The sequence below is a fragment of the Barbus barbus genome, assembly GCF_936440315.1.
Source record: "Barbus barbus genome assembly, chromosome: 9".
Classification (NCBI taxonomy): Eukaryota; Metazoa; Chordata; class Actinopteri; order Cypriniformes; family Cyprinidae; genus Barbus; species Barbus barbus.
The window spans coordinates 10,060,116-10,078,883 of NC_136737.1; the positions used below are offsets into that span (position 1 = coordinate 10,060,116).

The 18,768-nt window shown below is 35.8% G+C and overlaps 1 protein-coding gene across 1 annotated transcript in view; it reads left to right on the forward strand.

Moving 5' to 3' along the window:
* The window catches only part of LOC306874613 (uncharacterized protein), a 308,235-nt gene that overhangs the window by 17,234 nt on the left and 272,233 nt on the right, over positions 1–18,768 (forward strand). The window contains exons 12-27 of the mRNA XM_079424761.1: positions 4,898–4,928; positions 6,648–6,709; positions 6,864–7,037; positions 7,360–7,533; positions 8,392–8,565; positions 9,844–10,014; positions 10,964–11,134; positions 11,633–11,806; positions 12,387–12,551; positions 12,697–12,870; positions 12,942–13,115; positions 14,955–15,128; positions 15,634–15,807; positions 15,991–16,164; positions 16,470–16,640; positions 18,588–18,761. Coding sequence (XP_079280887.1) covers positions 4,898–4,928; positions 6,648–6,709; positions 6,864–7,037; positions 7,360–7,533; positions 8,392–8,565; positions 9,844–10,014; positions 10,964–11,134; positions 11,633–11,806; positions 12,387–12,551; positions 12,697–12,870; positions 12,942–13,115; positions 14,955–15,128; positions 15,634–15,807; positions 15,991–16,164; positions 16,470–16,640; positions 18,588–18,761 — 2,511 coding nt within the window. The remainder of the gene's footprint in view (positions 1–4,897; positions 4,929–6,647; positions 6,710–6,863; positions 7,038–7,359; positions 7,534–8,391; positions 8,566–9,843; positions 10,015–10,963; positions 11,135–11,632; positions 11,807–12,386; positions 12,552–12,696; positions 12,871–12,941; positions 13,116–14,954; positions 15,129–15,633; positions 15,808–15,990; positions 16,165–16,469; positions 16,641–18,587; positions 18,762–18,768) is intronic.

An 18,768-nucleotide genomic window follows, 5' to 3' on the forward strand; every position in this document is an offset into this window, starting at 1 on the left:
CAGTGTACTCATTCAGGTCTGTGTGGTTGTTGTAGGTGGCTGCCTCTTTAAACATGTTCCAGTCTGTGTCCTGGAAGCAGTCCTGCAGTGCTGAGGTGGCATTGTCTGGCCATACTGTGATCTGCTTTTGAACCGGTTTGGTGAGTTTGAGAAGTGGTCTATATGCTGGGATTAGCATAACAGTGATGTGGTCTGAGTACCCGAGGTGGGGGCGGGGTTCAGCCTTGTAAGAGTTCTTTGTGGTCGTGTAAACAAAGTCCAGTGTGTGGTTTCCCCTTGTTGCAAAGTTCACATGTTGGTAGAACTTTGGCAAAACTGTCTTTAAGTTTGCGTGGTTGAAGTCACCGGCTATGATGAAAAAGCCGTCGGGGTTTTTTGTTTGTTGTTCACTGATGGCGCTATACAGTTCACGAAGCGCGTCCTTACCGTTTGCACACGGGGGGATGTAAACCGCTGCAATAACAATGGCCGTGAACTCCCGCGGCAGATAGAACGGTCGACACTTCACAAACATAAACTCCACCAGCGATGAACAGTGTTTTGATAATACCGCAGCATTGTTACACCAGTCTTTGTTGATATACACACACAAGCCACCTCCGCGTGTCTTACCAGACAGTGATGAATCTCTGTCCGCTCGGAAGTTGGTTAGCCCGTGCAATTGAATGGCGGAGTCCGGGATGTTGTCGTTTAGCCATGTTTCGGTGAAAACAAACACACAACAATCCCTTGCCTCATGCTGTGTAGATCGACTGAGTTGAATTAAGTCCAGTTTGTTTTCCAGAGAGCGAACGTTTGAGAGCATGAGTGTTGGAAGAGCCGGTCTTGTGGGGTTAGCTCTTAGCCTAGGTCGTATACCTCCGCGCTTACCGCGCTTCCGTCCTCTCTCACACCGCTTGCGACGCTGCCTTGTGCGGGTAGCGTCAGTAGGCGAGGCCACGGTCTCGAGGTCCGGCTCCAGCAGTAAACAAAGGCCTCGTAGCTTCTCAGTAGCCGCCGGCGAGAGTTGATGTTCGTATGCGTAGCTGATATCCAAAAGACTTTGGCGATCATAGATGAATTCTGAGGTGATTTCCTTAAGAGTTAGCGGTAAACTGACACTATTTGGAGACGAACAGACGACATTAAACGACATAAAGCACTGTCTTTGGGACCCGGAGCAGCCGCTGCGATCGATCGCGCCGCCATCTTGAGGCTTAAAGCATAAGCGTCAAGAATATGACACCGCCAAAATACTTGCATTATATATATATGATATAAACTACAACAAAGTGAAATTCCATTAAAATTAATCATTAAAATTAAAATTAATCAGAATGTCCAATAGGATTATTAAGGGAGCTGTTGTCAGTGATCTCTGCGTTGCCTGGTAACCACATGACCATATGCACAGAGCGCTCTTTAGCACTTCCGCATAGTTTTAGTTTAGTTTACTTTTGCAGAAGAGTAAAATACATACAAACAATAAATAAAAAAATACAATCCATATACTGTGCAGGGAAGGGCAGAAACCCCAAAGGGCTTATTTAGAGCCTCCACCTAAACAATGAAAAAACAAACTGCCACATAATAAAACTAAAAGAAAATCTTTGATTACAATAACAAATATATAAATGCAAATTATTACAAATTAATTACAACATGTGTCGAAAAAATAAATAATAAAACCCAGAAATAATATACTCAAAAAAACAAACCATATATGTTACATAAAAAAAAAAAAATATATATATATATATATATATATATATATATTCAGTCAACACAGACTTGTTACTGTTGTAGTTTTGCTACTCTAAATTTAATTTGAATCACTTAATGCACAGCTATATTTTGACATTTGCTTGTCTTCCATTATCAATGTCAATCATAGAAATGAGTCCCTGAACAATTTAGCAGATTTACCCACGCAATATTTAACACCTGCATTTTTGTCATTCCTGAAATGGTATACGTGGACGTTTAGTCCTCTTAGATAAACAAAAATTTTCTTCAAATTGTGAATGGATTTTTTACAGAAAATAAGCAAAGAGCGTGCCTCTTACAGCACAGTAGAATTGACTGGAAATGACTGAGCTGGCTTATATAAAACCAGGAAGTAATTGTGCATATGGTCAATTGACAGAGCATTAGTGATTGCTTTGAAATATATTGGATACAGTATTTTTCATACTTTTTCCCGGTTTTCCATTAACTGAATTGGATATTTTTTTTCTCTCTCTCTTTTTACATTACACACAAACTAAACTTTATTACATTCATTGCATGAAATGAACAGTATTATACACCTCAAATGGGAAATTAAACTGATTTACGATATAAAATTCTACTGACTGTTTGATGTTTTATTGCTCTGTGTTGTAATGTGATTGTATTTACTATTATTATTATTATTATTATTATTGTCGTTGGTACAGTAAAGTGTTATTTTTTTATATTCAACTTCTGGTCTCCTGGTATCTGGTCTCCAGTTTTTGCAACATACAATGAACAAAGTCTATATCAGGGTGCAAACTGCAAGTACTATTTGTTAGTAAAACAAATACAGTGGAAAAGTGCACCTTTAGAATAATAATAAAAAAAAAAAATCCTATAGGATTAAAATCCTATAGGAATGATCCTACAGGATTTTTGTCTTGTCCTATAGGACTATTCCCATCGGAATCCTATAGGAATGGTTCCAAAATACGATAGAAATTCCAATTAGAATCCTGTACAATTTTCCTATTGGAATCCTTTAGGATTTTTTGACAAGTGTAGTGGGTAAATTTGACCCGCATGGCGCTTATAGGTATAAATGTTCCTTTTTTTTTTTTTTTTTATCTGGTTTTATCTAATTAACTTTTAACAACATTGGATTGTAAATTACATACTTTTAGTAAAAGTCAATGACAGGGAGACTTAAATATTTTGTTGAAAATCTGTTACGTACATTTGAAAAACAGCCATGGCGGTTCTATAGTGTTAAAGTTAACCCTCTCAAGAGGACAGAGGCCCTGGCACAGTCATATATGTTTTTATCTTGTATCAGTAGTAGGGTGACCTTATGTGCTATTTTTCCCAGATGTGCCCTGGACAGGATTTATATATTGCCTAAAATATAGGTGTTGGCTTTGTTTGCATGTGCAAACCAGTCGGTGTATGACATCAAAGTGCCAGACAGACGGTTCCTTATGCTTTCAAAACACTCTCAAGGTACTTTGATGACAAACACAGATCGAGCCGTGCTGCTTTAAATGGGTCCTATTATGCTTTTTCACTTTTTGAATTTTAGTCAGTGTGTAGTGTGTATGTTTGGGCATAAAACGATCTACAAAGTTACAAATCTCAAAGTCCACTCTAAAGGGAGATATTTCGTTTTGAAAAAATCCCTTTTCAAGAACTACAGCGAACGGCTCATTTGAACAACAAAGTTGTTTTTATGTATTTGTGACAAATTGTAAATCCTGCCTACGGAAATTTGAATGGCAAATGGGGAGAAGGCTTGGTTGAGCTCTGCACGTTTCAAAATCGAAACCCAGTGCGGGTGTTTTTATATCACTGTATTTCTGATGGAAACCAACTCTTGTTCAATATTCTCGAGGTCTGAATTGATATAGCAATACTGAAACCCCGTCTAAGCTGTTCGCCAATCACAACACATTTAGTTTTTCGGAAGGTGGGCCTTCATAAAACCCAGAACTAATCGAGGCGTTTGTGCCAGGCTGGGGAGAGAAGTATTGTAATAGTGTAAACTATGTGAAAAATAATGCGCTTTTTGAACCACCAAGCATGAGAGCATGTTCTAGTACACCCCCAAAACAAAATCAAGACTTTGTAAAAGAGCATAATAGGACCCCTTTAAGTTAAACACACCTAAGATGTACGCATAATTGCACCGCATTGACCGTAGATCCCACCTTCTCACACACACACCATGATTGGTCCATTATGTACAATGCCTGCATTGGTCAAACTACTTTTCGATCATTACCTTCAGCAAGCAGGAAAACAAAGCCAAACAAATCCTGGCAAGGACGTGTCTGGGAAAAATGGCATGTATGGTCACCCTAATCAGTAGCAACAATTTGCAAGACCTACACACATTAATGGTCATACAGATAAAAAAAGAATACATCATTTGAAACTGTAAATGTCTACTTTTATTTGTGTCCACTCAATAAAAAACAAAATGTTGTGCTTATGTAAAATACAGGGGGAAAAAGTTAGTTTTACTCTCAAACTGATTTTCTTAGAAATAGTACACATACTCACATATTATTGTATCACAGTTTGTGCTGAATGTAGTGTAATGAGACTTTTGCCATTAACCCTTTCACTGGTGAGTTTAAAATATTCTAGCTACCCCGAGAGAGTGAGTTTTTTTAGGCAACCACTACTTTTGAATGTTTCCCTTTATTGTTTCCATGACGACGCGTCATGCTTGTCATGAGACACACCGCAGCCACAAAAACACTGTAAAACAGATGTAATGCTTTTATTTCGTTTTTTTCCTTTTCAATTCAAAATATTCACTAACTTTCTTACCATGTCATGAACTATCTGATAATTCGATTCACAAATACATGTGAGTGAGGAGTTTTTCAGTTCAGAGAGTCTTGTCATTTGGATTTACAGCACGTAAATGTATCAGTTTCTAGAATAGTAGAAATACAAATAAACAGAAGAATAAAGTGAACTTTATAGTTACACTGTGTGTATCTGATATGAATACAACACATCGGCAAATTAAATTTGAATGGATTGTTATTGCTGCTTCCATAGACATCCGTGTGTATTTTACAAACTATATATGTATTGTTTTACTAGCATTTATGTGTATTTAAATGTCTGAAACCTAAAATAAACATTATGTGGTTAAAAACACTGCATAGTTGTGATTATATGACTATTTCAGAGCACGTCTCAGTGCCAGCCAAAGCGCAAAAGTACAGTTTGAATTTGGCAGTTATGTGACACCACCGAACGTTCTAAATTCCATATGTGGGACCGTACTGCTCAACAGGTTAACCCCTTCACCCATAAATGTAATATATATATTCTAGCTCAGTGGTTCTCAAACTTTTTACACCAAGTACCACCTCAGAAAATATTTCGCGTTCCAAGTACCACCATTATGACCGACATTAAAATGCAGTAGAACTATGCACAGTTAAAAAAAAAAAAAGAGTCAGTTTTATTCCTAATAAGAGTATTTATTATTGTTAGCCTCTTAAAAAATTGTAAATACACAGGTTGAACATTAACACTGCACTGTGCTTACTTCCAGGTAAATAAAAAACTTAAATATTAAATTAAAATATATTGTACCTAAAAGTGAAATAAAAACTATACTGTACTTAAATGTTAAAAAAAAAACTTTACTGTACTTAAAGATTAAATGAAAATGTATTGTACTTAACATTTAAGTAAGGTAACTTACAGTTTGTATTTAACTTTTAAGTAGCTACAATACATTTTCATTTAATCTTTAAGTACAGTATAGTTTTTATTTAACTTTTAAGTACTTGATTAAAAACAAAAAATTAACAGGCTGTATGTGTAGCTGCAAGTAACAACAATCAGGCCACGTGTCCACCAAACCCAAAAATGGAATATTCTTCAACTTTTGGCGCCGAGAAAAAAAGCTCCCGAGTGCTCAGCATATAAAAGACTCTCCCATTTAAAACCATTTTAAAAATTAGCTAGCCTCGGGAGAAAAAAACGCTTTGGTGGACACGTGGTCTAATTTATATTTAATTCAGAGATTCCTCTGCGTACCACTAGAGGAAGCCCACGTAGCACTAGTGATATGCGCACCACACTTTGAGTACCACTGTTCTAGCTGAATTAAAGTATTAAGGAAAGCACATTTGAATCTGGCAGTTATGTGACATCACTCCATTCTAAAACCCATATGTGGGACCGTACTCCCAAGGGCACACAAATATCAATCCCACATATGGGACTGTACCACTCAAGCAGTTAATATGGTAAAAGTAATTGAAATTAAAACAAAAGTTACCAGGAAAAAATATTGTAGTAAAATTAAGAAAGGGAAAGAATATGGTCCTATCAATAATCACTAGGAAATATGTTTTTTTTTTTCATACAACTAGTATTGATGCAAAACTGGCCTTGTATTAAAAAAGGTCAAATGCATTTTATTTCAAATCTCTTTTCTCTAGACTCTCAGACTGCAGTATCACTGAAGAAGGTTATAAAGCTCTGGCTTCAGCTCTGAGATCAAACCCTTCACACCTGATAGAGCTGGATCTCACAGGAAATGATCCTGGACAATCAGGAGTGAAGGAGCTCAATGATTTACTACAGGATCCAAACTATCAGCTGAAGACACTGAGGTGAGAGATGATGAAACAGTACAAAATCAGTGAAATACAGTTGAATTATTAATAGAAATGTTATTTCAATAATACAGTTTTTTTGCATCAAACTAAATTCAAGATAAACCATTTCTCAGTGTTTCCCATCAGAATCAGATGCTACTTTTATTACACCTAGTTTACTTGAATTGAATCCTGCTTCTTCTCTTCTGTAGGTTTTTGGGTCCTGCTGCAGATGAAGCCTGTCAGTATGTGACTGGAATTGTGGGTAAAAACCCGTTACTCCTGAGAGAGCTGAATCTGAGTGAACATGAACTAGGAGACACACGAGTGAATCAGATCACTGCTCTACTGCAGGATAAACACTGTAAACTCAACACACTGATGTGAGTTTTATTATTATTATGACAACTTTTAATACTTGTGAACTTGCTGCTGGATGTGTTATATTTATCATTTACCAGAGAGTGTTGATTTAACTAAAACTAACTCTTGGTAAATATTTAGTTGAAACTGTAACTGTGTATTCTCTTTACACAGTTTGAATAAAAGCAGTATCACAGCAGAAGATTGTTGTGTTCTGACTGCAGCTTTAAATTCAAATCCTTCAAATCTGACAGAGTTGGATCTGAGTGGAAATAAACTTGGAGACTCAGGAAATGAGAAGATTTGTCATCTGTTGGAAAACACCCAGTGCAAATTGGAAAAACTGAAGTGTGTATTTTCATTAATCCAGTTTTTTACATGTGAATTTACATTTATCATGTTCATTTAGTCAAATGTTATCATTAAAGCATTGGTCAATGCATATATTTATGGAGTCTATGAGACAATTTTGCCAGTTTTGAAATACCATTAAATTAGCATACATTTTGCACACTCTTTGGCAATAATTTGTCTAACTTGTTTTTCAGTTCTGTAACTATATCGTTTACTAAAGTATATCATATATTATTTTAATATTGACTTGAACTTTGTGTTCTTTATTTTATTTAGTGTAGAACATGCAATACTTAACAGCTTCTTTTATATACAGACTTTCAGACTGCAGTATCACTGAAGAAGGTTATAAAGCTCTGGCTTCAGCTCTGAGATCAAACCCTTCACACCTGATAGAGCTGGATCTCACAGGAAATGATCCTGGACAATCAGGAGTGAAGGAGCTCAATTATTTACTACAGGATGAATGCTGTAAATTGAAGTCCATCAGGTGATTTAAAACCTGCAAATACTTAAAATTGTACATTTCAAGCAAGGGTGTAGAATTGGGTTGGGATGCTAGGGACATGTCCCTACCAATATCCAGCGACTACCAAATTGTTTCTAGCAGTAATTTTGATCAAACAATTAAATATATGTACTGTATATGTTTTTGTCATTTTGGACACATCTGAATTATGTCATACCATTGATATTACCTAAGAAGTCGAAGTAAATACGTTAGAAAACTGCATGCTTTTAAGGACACAAATTTAATAAATGGGCAGAGTAAGAACTTAAGGTAGCCTAGTCGCACACCAGGCGCGAACTGCAGCTCCATGTCTAGGACAACTGCAAGGTATTGCACCCAGTTCAGGACAGCAGTCCAAAACAATTAATTTAAAAGTTCACTTCAGGAATTAACAAATTTGTGTCAATAATTTTGAAGTATGGTGTTTGACAAAACAGAGCAAATGGAAAGAGAAAACGTGATCTTTGGCTATTATTATCTCTCTATAAAAAGCATATGGACAGAAAGACAAACATTTTGCTGAAAGATGCACAATACACAATCTTCTAGCCTAGGATGAAGTCATTATGTACATGAACAATAATTTGGGGCAAATTTATTTTGATTTTATGGAAAATTGTACATGAAATCACAGACTTCGGGTGATAAGAATTTAAACTCAATAGTAGTTTAGAAAACTAGTTGTGTCCAAATAGGGCTTAATACACAAACTATGAAACATACTAGTGGGAATAATCTATGTTTGTTTAACTCCGCCCATAAACATGATGGGAGCAGCGAAAGGTATAGAATTACAACAAGATTATGCAGTCTGAAACTGTCTTCTACTTCATGTAGGTATCTGAAAAGTCCTGCTGCAGAGGAAGCATGTGATTATCTCACAAAGGTTCTGGATAAAAGTCCATTATTACTGAAAGAACTGGATCTGAGTGAAGATAAATTAGGAGACCTGGATGGGGAGAAACTATCTGCCCTTTTGATGGACTCTCATAGCAAACTGGGAATAATGAAGTGAGTGAACATGATTTTATTGACAAGACTCATATTCATGCACAGTGCTAATTCAAAGCACACAGAGTGTAATTATTTGTAAAATGTGTATAAAAATTTTAAAATATATTTTAAATGAAATAAGAGAAAAATATAGAAACAAAATGATACAGAGCAATCAGTAAATGCAGCACGGTGCTCAGTAAATGCACTGCTAAACAGTGTTTATAATCTGGATTTGAATGTGTCTACTGACTTTTTCTGGAAGCTGATTCCGGTGTGTAGTTGAACTTAAACAAACCTTGTTTTGAGCGAACCTTAGTATTTCTATGCATAAATGTAAAATATACTGTATAATCTTAATCTATTTTTTGATCCCTAGAGTTATGGGTTTACAAGTTTTACATTGAGAATTTTGTCCTTTTTGTCTAAAGCCACACCAAGCACACGGTCGGCTGTCGGGCAGTTTTTTTTGTCGGCCGATTAAGTTTTCTCAGTGTGTTCCGCGCCGTCAGATGAAGTTGGTCTTCGTCTACTTTTTTTCGGCCGATTCCAATCGAAACATGTCGAATCGGCGTCGGAGTTCGTCGGTGAGTCGGGCCAGCTGATCATTCTGATTGGCTGTTCAGCTGGCGAATCAGTGCATGAGAAAAGAGCAGAACGGAAGTGCTATTTGGCCGTCGGGTGTGTTGGGCAATTTTGGACCCAGACGCTGCCTCACACTCTGCTTTCGTCGGCACTAATTTGTCGGTGTCGGCTTGGTTTGTACCAGGCTTAATACAATAATCTCTGTTTTTCTTTGTTTATTTAAAAGAAGAATTGGCACTTCCAACTGTTACTTTTATCAATACACTGGCACAGGGAGTCAGTGGGACTGTAGTCACTGGGTGATAGAGTTAGGTAGATCTGGGTGCCATTTGTGTAGCTGTAATGAAGTTTGGTTCCTTTTATTATTTTCCCTATTAAAACCATATACGAGTTGAACAGGAACAGTGTGAGAACTGAGCCTTGTGGGACTTCCCATTTCATGGCTATCCATTCAGACTTATGGGCACCAATTTTTACGTAGTAAATCCTCTCTTCTAGATTTGAACATTTTGAGGACTGTTACTTAAAGCTCTGCATAGTTATATTTTCTAAGTTAAATATTTAATTTATCATATAATCAATTATATTTTTTATTAATTATAAATATACGGTACATAATGTATTTTAAGATATAAAAACCTGTTGATATAATGTGCGCTAAATATTTTATGTGCTGACTAAGATAAAAAAAAATGCTATTTTTGTGTTTAGGCTGAATAATTGTGAGCTGACAGAGAAAAGCTATTCAGTTCTAGCTACTGTTCTCTCCTCCAAAACCATCCTGAAAGAGATGAACCTGAACAACAGCCGTCTGCTGGACTCAGGAGTCAAAGAGATCTGTGAGGGACTGAAGAATCCTGTGTGTGAGCTGAAGATACTCAAGTAAGTACACTTCACCATCAGCTACACTACACCACAAATATGAAAAAAATATGAACTTACCAATACTTATCAGTGCTGGTACTTTGACATATTAAGCATTTCTCATTTAGGAGACCAGGTTTGAATGTGTCCTGTGTCACCTATCTTAACAAAAACAAACAAAGAAAAAAAAAAAAAATAAATGAATGAATGAAAAAAAATATAATTATATATATATATATATATATATATATATATATATATATATATATATATATATGTATGTATATGTACAGTATGTGTGTGTGTGTGTGTGTGTGTTTTATTATGCTATCATGCATTTATTATGTGTTATTGTGTTAGTTAGCCGGTATTTTTTTTAGTAATTTTGTACTTAATCAAAATAACCCAACTGCAGTTTGACTGAAATTAATTGAATGCACAATGAAAAAAAAACTTGAGTTTTGAAAATTGTAATAAACGGAGTTAACTGTTTTTGCAAATGAACTCTTCATATATACACACACACACACACACATATATATATATATATATATATATATATATATATATATATATATATATATGCATGTGTGTGTATTTATATACATAATAAATATACACAGTACACACACACACACATATTCTGTAAACAAAAACTTTTATTTTGGATGTGATTAATCGTTTGACAGCACTAGTATGTATTCATTTTTATTCAACTTTGAATCGAAAGTTTAAGATGTTTAACTTTTTTGTTATTATCCATAAACATACAGTTACAGCCTTACAAAGGTAAACAATCTAACATCTGATGTGTTTGTGGTTGAAGGGGAAAATACATTAATGATCAAATTTCAGTGGTAATCTGCTGATTTCTCTGATGCTGCTTCACTCTCAACACCTCTGCTTCCAACAAAAATGGTACAGTTATGTATCCATATTATTGATTTTTTTTTATTATTATTTTCAGGCTTAGTAAGTGTAATCTAACAGTGAAAAGCTGTTCAGATCTAAGCTCAATTCTCAGTTCAGCCTCCAGCAGTCTGAAGGATCTTGACTTGAGCAATAATAATCTGCAGGATTCAGGAGTGAAACTACTCTCTGATGGACTGAAAGAAAACTGTAAACTGGAGAAACTCAGGTGAGTTGATGTTTAACATATTAAATGTGTATTTTTGTTTGCTTCCAGTTTGTCAGTCCTGTCTTCCTGTGTCTTGTTTCCCCTCCTCTCATGCCCATATTTGGTTAGTTCCTTTTCCTGTCCCTGTTTAGGTTTATCAGTTTATTAGTCCCCAGCCGTGTGTTATTTAATTATCTAGTCTATCCTCGTTCTGTCTCTCCTACTTAAACCCTGTGTTTCCTGTCTCTGGTGTCCGGTCTAATCGTCATTCTGTGCATGTCTTTCCATGTCTCCAGCGTTCCCTAACTTTTTGTTAATAAAGTCAATGTTTTGAAGAAGTTCCTCGCCTCCTCGTTCCCTGGCTCCTACGTGTTGTGACACAGCTGTAGCTTTGCAACTAATTTTTGAATTAATTCTAGAAATTCTCTTTTTTTTTTTTTTTAAATTGATTTATATTTTTTCTGGACATTTATAGAATAACTGATTAACCTGAGTGTTACATTTTCATTCCTGTTACAGATTTTCAAACTGCAGTATCACAGAAGAAGGTTATAAAGCTCTGGCTTCAGCTCTGAGATCAAACCCTTCACACCTGATAGAGCTGGATCTCACAGGAAATGATCCTGGACAATCAGGAGTGAAGCAGCTCAGTGATTTACTACAGGATCCAAACTGTCAACTGAAGACACTGAGGTGAGATGTGATGAAATAATACAAAATAAATTATATGCAGCTTCTTTTTCATAGACATACTAAAACAGTCAAATGGATAGGGCTGGGTAATATATTTTGCCCCCATATTAATCAATATCAATATTTACCACTATACTATTAATGAGGAAGGAAATGGTTACAAATGTTTGTTAGGCTGTGAGAATAATTGCAAATAGACCTTGTTGTTTTTATTTATTTTTAATTTTTTTAAGTGAACTCGACAAAGTAAGAAATTTAGGTCTCCAATCAAATTTTGTTTTCCTTTTTTCTGTATTCTCTGTTTTATGATTTAGTATCAAAAATGTAATCCAAAAGGGTGTTTAAGGAAATAACTAAAACTTATTGTAATTTAATCAATCTTTTAAAATGCAATCAAAAAGAAATATAATTTACAACAAACATGGCATTATTTTTGTGAAATAGTGTGCTGCACAACAGAATTTGTATACTGAATAAATTAAAATATGGATGAAAAATACATCACAAGCATCACATGGACTTGAGTAAGTGTAGTACATGATTTTTTTTTTTTTTTTATTATTATTTTTTTTTACTGCAGATTTTTGGGTCCTGCAGCAAATGAAGTCTGTCAGTATGTGACTGGAATTGTGGGTAAAAACCCGTTACTCCTGAGAGAGTTGAGTCTGAGTGAACTAGGAGACACAGGAGTGAAGAAAGTTGCTATGGTACTGCAGGACAAACACTGTAAACTCAACACACTGATGTAAGTTTCACAGATATGATGACACCTTTTAATACTTGTGAACTTGCTGTGTTCTATGTATCTTTTACTGGATAGTGTTTACTGAATAATCAATGGATGCTTTTTGTAATGTCATCATCGAGCAGATGTTTTTCTCTTAACACAGTCTGAATAACAGCGATATCACAGAAGAAGATTGTTGTGTTCTGGCTGAAGCTTTGAATTCAAACCCTTCAAATCTGACAGAGCTGAATCTGAGTGGGACTAAACTCAGAAACTCAGGATTGAAGATCTTCTCGACTCTGTTTAAGAACAAACAGTGTAGACTGAAAAAGCTGAAGTAAGTAATTTAGTCAATGTGTAAAATAGGCCAACTGCTAAACTGATGCTATTATTTGTTATATTTTACAGGTTTAATTTCATCAGTATTACTGAAGAAGGTTGTGCTGCTCTGGCATCAGCATTCAATTCAAACCCTTCAAACCTGATAGAGTTGGATCTGAGTGGAAATAAACTAGGAGACTCTGGAGTGACTGAAATCTCCACTTTACTGGGGAATTCACAATGTTCACTACAGATTCTCAGGTTAGGAATTGGTTAATCTAAACATGAATCAGTATGAAGCTCAAAACTGGCCTGTAAATGAAGTTTAAAATTAACACACTATACGCCAAGAATGGGATAATGTACATCCAGCCGGTTGTTATCGCAGAATAAACCCAGCAGTGTTGCCAGATTGGATGGAAGATTTCCAGCCCAAAAGCTCCCAAAAACTGGCCAAAACTTTAACTGTCAAAATAATGTGATAGAATGTAAATCAAGGTTCATAAGAGCCATTTTAACTCCTTATAACGAATGCTAGATAAATTTCCCATGGATCAAATTGGGGCAAATACATTCAAGAGAACTAACAAATATGATTAAAATATGCAAGCAGACAGTGTCAAAACACAAAAAAGGCAATCATGAAATTAACCGATACCTCAAAAAACACATGCATCATTTTCAATGTCAACAGTCAGAATTTAAATGCAAAAAAGTGCCCAATATAAGTGATCAGAATAAGCAATGTAATTATAGGTATTTCACACTCGTTCATGCACACACCATGACAGTCAAAACTGTGTCATTCTGTTTGATAATCCGACAATAAAAAAAATTTACAACAATAATGCTCTTACTTTTGTGTCGCTCTATAATTTCACACAGAACTAAGTCTAAAGTTCATAGTAATACAGAATGAACTGTATTTGCACAGTCAAAACTAACATGCCCAGCATTTTTAAAGGATATACCAATCTGGACCATTTAAAAGAGAAAAGACTGGATCATATAAATAGATTTTAATTAAATAATTTAACTGTGCTCTGATTTCGGAGTTGCAGTGATATAGATTTCATGTCATCTCCCTCAACATGTGTAATTCACATTTTGAGAGTTAAAACACTCTCCACTCTTTACCATCAAACTTATATTTAGGCATTATGATCACTTACATTTATACATTCAAAATCAGATCTGCTATCGTGCTAAAAACCCGTCACTCATGAATTATCACGTCTATCTGCTGATCCCTTGTGATTGGCTAAAAGTGCGGCCACGACGTCAACATCAGCACCAGTCGTCTTGGCAGTGTGTGTGTGTGGGGAGGGGTGTGTGTGTGTGTTTAGTAACGTCATGATGACTGATTGGATGCATGCAGTAGGCTATATATGCACACTTGGGCTTGTTTGTTAACCAATTAGCCTATACAATTTATGTTTTGAAAACCGCCAAACTGACCAAAAACCAGCCCAAATTTTGTCCACCCACCCAAGTCAATATTCACCCGCACAATCAAATTCAAAACCACCCAATGGCAACACTGGTGATCAGGACCCTGACATGAAGTGGAGGGTTCTTGCATCAGCCTGAAGGGGTTTATTCTGTGACAACCAGCTGGATATACATTATCCTGCTTAAATGGCTACTTGCCACATAAGTAAATAATTAGACACAAAATATTGAATTAAGTTGAAATATTTTATTAGCTTTTCAAATAAAAAAGATTCCACCAGGAAAATGAAGACTAGTGAAGACTGTTGTTATCAGTGAATAACACACCTTGAAATGTTGCAACTGACCAATCAGAATCAAGTTTTACAGAGATCTGTGTAATGATTGCGGGTAAATAAGTCTCCAGCAGGCGGCCTTGTAATTATTAATTAGGTGGATGCGTGTCAAGAAGAACCTCTTTCAATAACGTCCCTAACATTGCTAAAAAAAAGACACGTTCGTTTCTTTTATGGAAAAAACTTTTGGGGTGCTGGGAAATATAAATATCCTAATGACACAATCCTCATATTGAAATCTTTTTATCAAAAGAGTAATTATTACCGTTTAAAACTATTTTTTTAATAGTGCTATTTTTTCGTATTCCTCTAGACTTTCAGACTGCAGTATCACTGAAGAAGGTTATAAAGCTCTGGCTTCAGCTCTGAGATCAAACCCTTCACACCTGATAGAGCTGGATCTCACAGGAAATGATCCTGGACAATCAGGAGTGAAGCAGCTCAGTGATTTACTACAGGATACAAACTGTAAACTGAAGACACTGAGGTGAGATGTGATGAAATAATACAAAATGAATCACATGCATTCAAATACTTTATATAAATATTATTTCACAAATATAAAATGCATTTCACATGCAGAGAACCATAGGCTATTTTTCATTAGATCAAGTTTATTTAGGAATTTAATTGAATTCGTGGGGAAGTCGTGGCCTAATGGTTAGAGATTCGGATTCGTAATCCAAAGGTTGCGGGTTCGAGTCTCGGGCCGGCAGGAATTGTAGGTGGGGGGAGTGAATGTCCAGTGCTCTCTCTCCCCCCTCAATACCACGACTGAGGTGCCCTTGAGCAAGGCACCGAACCCCCAACTGCTCCCCGGGCGGCAGCATAAATGGCTGCCCACTGCTCCGGGTGTGTGTTCACGCTGTGTGTGTGTTCACTGCTGTGTGTGTGCACTTTGGATGGGTTAAATGCAGAGCACAAAAGTATGGGTCACCATACTTGGCTGTATGTCACTTTCACTGAATACTGCTGCTGCTTCTTTTCTGCAGGTTTTTGGGTCCTGCTGCAGATGAAGCCTGTAAATATCTGACTGAAGTTCTTCACATTAAAAACTCATTACTCCTGAGAGAGCTGAATCTGAGTGAATGTGAACTAGGAGACACACGAGTGAATCAGATCACTGCTCTACTGCAGGATAAACACTGTAAACTCAACATACTGATGTGAGTATTTCAAATGGTTTATAATGCTTACCAAAAAATGTTGATGTTGTCTTTTTACAGTTTAATGAAACACTGTTATTCTTGTTCTATAAAATATTTAAGGACTGAGATTAATTGACATATCATATAAATGTATCCTTCTGTTACTCTATTAGTTGCATGTCTTTGTTTCTTTCTCTACAGGATGAAGAATAACAGTATTACAGAAGAAGCTTGTGCTGCTCTGATTTCAGCGTTTAATTCAAATCCTTCAAACCTGAAAGAGCTGGATCTGAGTGGAAATAAATTAGGAAACACAGGAATAGAGAAGATCTGTCTTCTGTTGAAAAATCCTCAATGCAGATTAGAGAAACTGAAGTGTGTATTTTCATTTATGTACTTTTCTGTGTTTATATGCATTAATGTTTAATTAATTAGCTTAACTGTAGAAATGAAGGCCACAATTTTAGTTGTACTTTCATCTAATTTACAGTATGAATGACGCTCATATTCTTTTTTGAAAGAACATGAGAACAATTATTATTGATGGAATTTGATTACTGGGATTTTTGCCAGTATTAATAAAAACATTATACTGGCATACATTTTTTGCACTTTATGGCAATAATTTGTTCATAATTTGTCTATTTAGCTTGTCAGAAGCAGTTTTATTTTTTTTTTAGACTTTCAGACTGCAGTATCACGGAAGAAGGTTATAAAGCTCTGGCTTCAGCTCTGAGATCAAACCCTTCACACCTGATAGAGCTGGATCTCACAGGAAATGATCCTGGACAATCAGGAGTGAAGCAGCTCAGTGATTTACTACAGGATGAACGCTGTAAATTGACCATCAGGTGATTTAAAACTTCTAAATATATATTTCTAAATTTTACTTTTAACCCTTTGAGCGGTACGGTCCCACATATGGAATTTAGAACGTTCGGTAACGTCGTTTAACTGCCAAATTCAAACTGTGGTTTCGCACGTTGACTCGCGCTAAGCCAGAGAGATGTGCACTGCGCTTGTCATATTATCACAAATATGCAGTGTTCTTAACCACATAGTGCATATTTTAGGTTTCAGACATTTAAATACACCTAAGTACTAGTAAAACAATACATTTAGAGCTTGTAAAATACACACAGATGTCTATGGAAGTAACAACAATCCATTCACATTTAATTTGCCGATGTCTTTTATTTATATCAGATACACATAGTGTAAGTAACTATAAAGTTTACTCTATTCTTCTCCCAGTTCACTGGCCACTTACTTACATGTATTTCGGGAGAAATTGATTAATTCACGTGCTGTAAATTGGACTGATAGGACTCTCTGAACTGCGGTGCGAACAAACATGGCGGCACCCATCTCACATTACAGATCACATCAAGATAATTTATAAAGGTGTTTAAATGACAAAACACACTCGTTTACACATATTTGTGAATCGGAATATCAGATTGTCCATGACATGGTAAGCAAGTCTGAATATATTAAATAAAAAAGGTAAAACTAAATAAAAGCGATCCATCTGTCATACAGTGTTATTGTGGCCGCGGTGTGTCATGTGACAAGCACGACGCGTCGCCATGGAAACAGTAAGGGGAAACGTTCTAAAATAATGGTCGCCTAAAAAAAAAAACTCACTCTGGGGGGGCCGCTACAATATTTTAAACTCACCACTGAAAGGGTTCAAATAACCTGCAACCATGCTTACATCAGTGAACAGTTTAATGTCCTGTATTGATCCATTGCTTATTAATCACATAATATAAAGAAGATCAAAATTGGCAAGATCAAGTATTTGTGTAACGAGGGGAGCGTGACAACGAAGTTGAGGATCCAAATGTAAGGTTTTATTCCAGAGCGTAGTTGAAACAATTAGGGTCAAAACACCAGCAAACAACAATGGCAGAGGCAAGGCAAAAGAGTAATCCACAAAACAGGCAGTGGTCAGGGCAGGCAGCAAAACAATCAGAAACAGGGAAGCAGGGAAACTAGGAAACTCTAGGAAAAGTGGCTACAAACATTAAATACTAAGCCCCGAATGAAGGAAAGGGTGCGGCATTTATAGTCCTCCTGACTGACAATGGAAGAAGTCTGTGATTGTTTCCTAGGCAGGAATTTCTGGGAAATGCAATCCAATTGGAAACAGTCAGAGTGGTGATGTGGAGGAATGACAGGGATCAGATTTATAACAATTTGTTTGCACAAGCCATAAACTCATTGTATTAACAGCACATTAATAGTGCAATCAGTTGCTACACCTCTACGGCACTGATGAAAACAATACAGATTTTATAATTCCTTAAACAGTAAACAAGTTAAGCAATTGTCAATAAGTAATTTATTTACACAAATGCAATAAATATTCAAACATCACATAATGTCTTCTAAACATGAAATTTTTCACATACCAAAATTGTATCATTTACATCGACTAATAACATTTTCTTCCATCTGTACAAAATGAAAAATATATTTGACATCTATTTAAAAAAAAAAAAAAAATTAAAGAAAACATTCTGTATTAATTCTTAATAAATTATGTATAAAGCCTTCTGTGAGCATTAGTTTGTGGGTGTAAAACTAAAAGCTAAAAGGAATGCTTTAGAAACCAATTCCAAACTCCAATTCCAAACCAAAAGCAACATCACAGTAATACACTAACTATGAAAACATATTCGTGGGGATGATTCGTGTTTGGTGAAATTCACCTGTAAGCAGCATGGGAGCAGCAAATGGTATAAAATTACAACAAGATTATCTCATCTAAAATTGTCTTCTACTTCATGTAGGTTTTTGAAAAGTCCTGCAGCAGAGAAAGTGTGTGAGTATCTTACTAAATTTCTGGGTAAAAGTCCATTATTAATGACAGTACTGGATCTGAGTGAAGATACATTAGGAGATCTGGATGGAGAGAAACTATCTGCACTTTTGATGGACTCTCATAACAAACTGGAGAAAATAAAGTGAGTC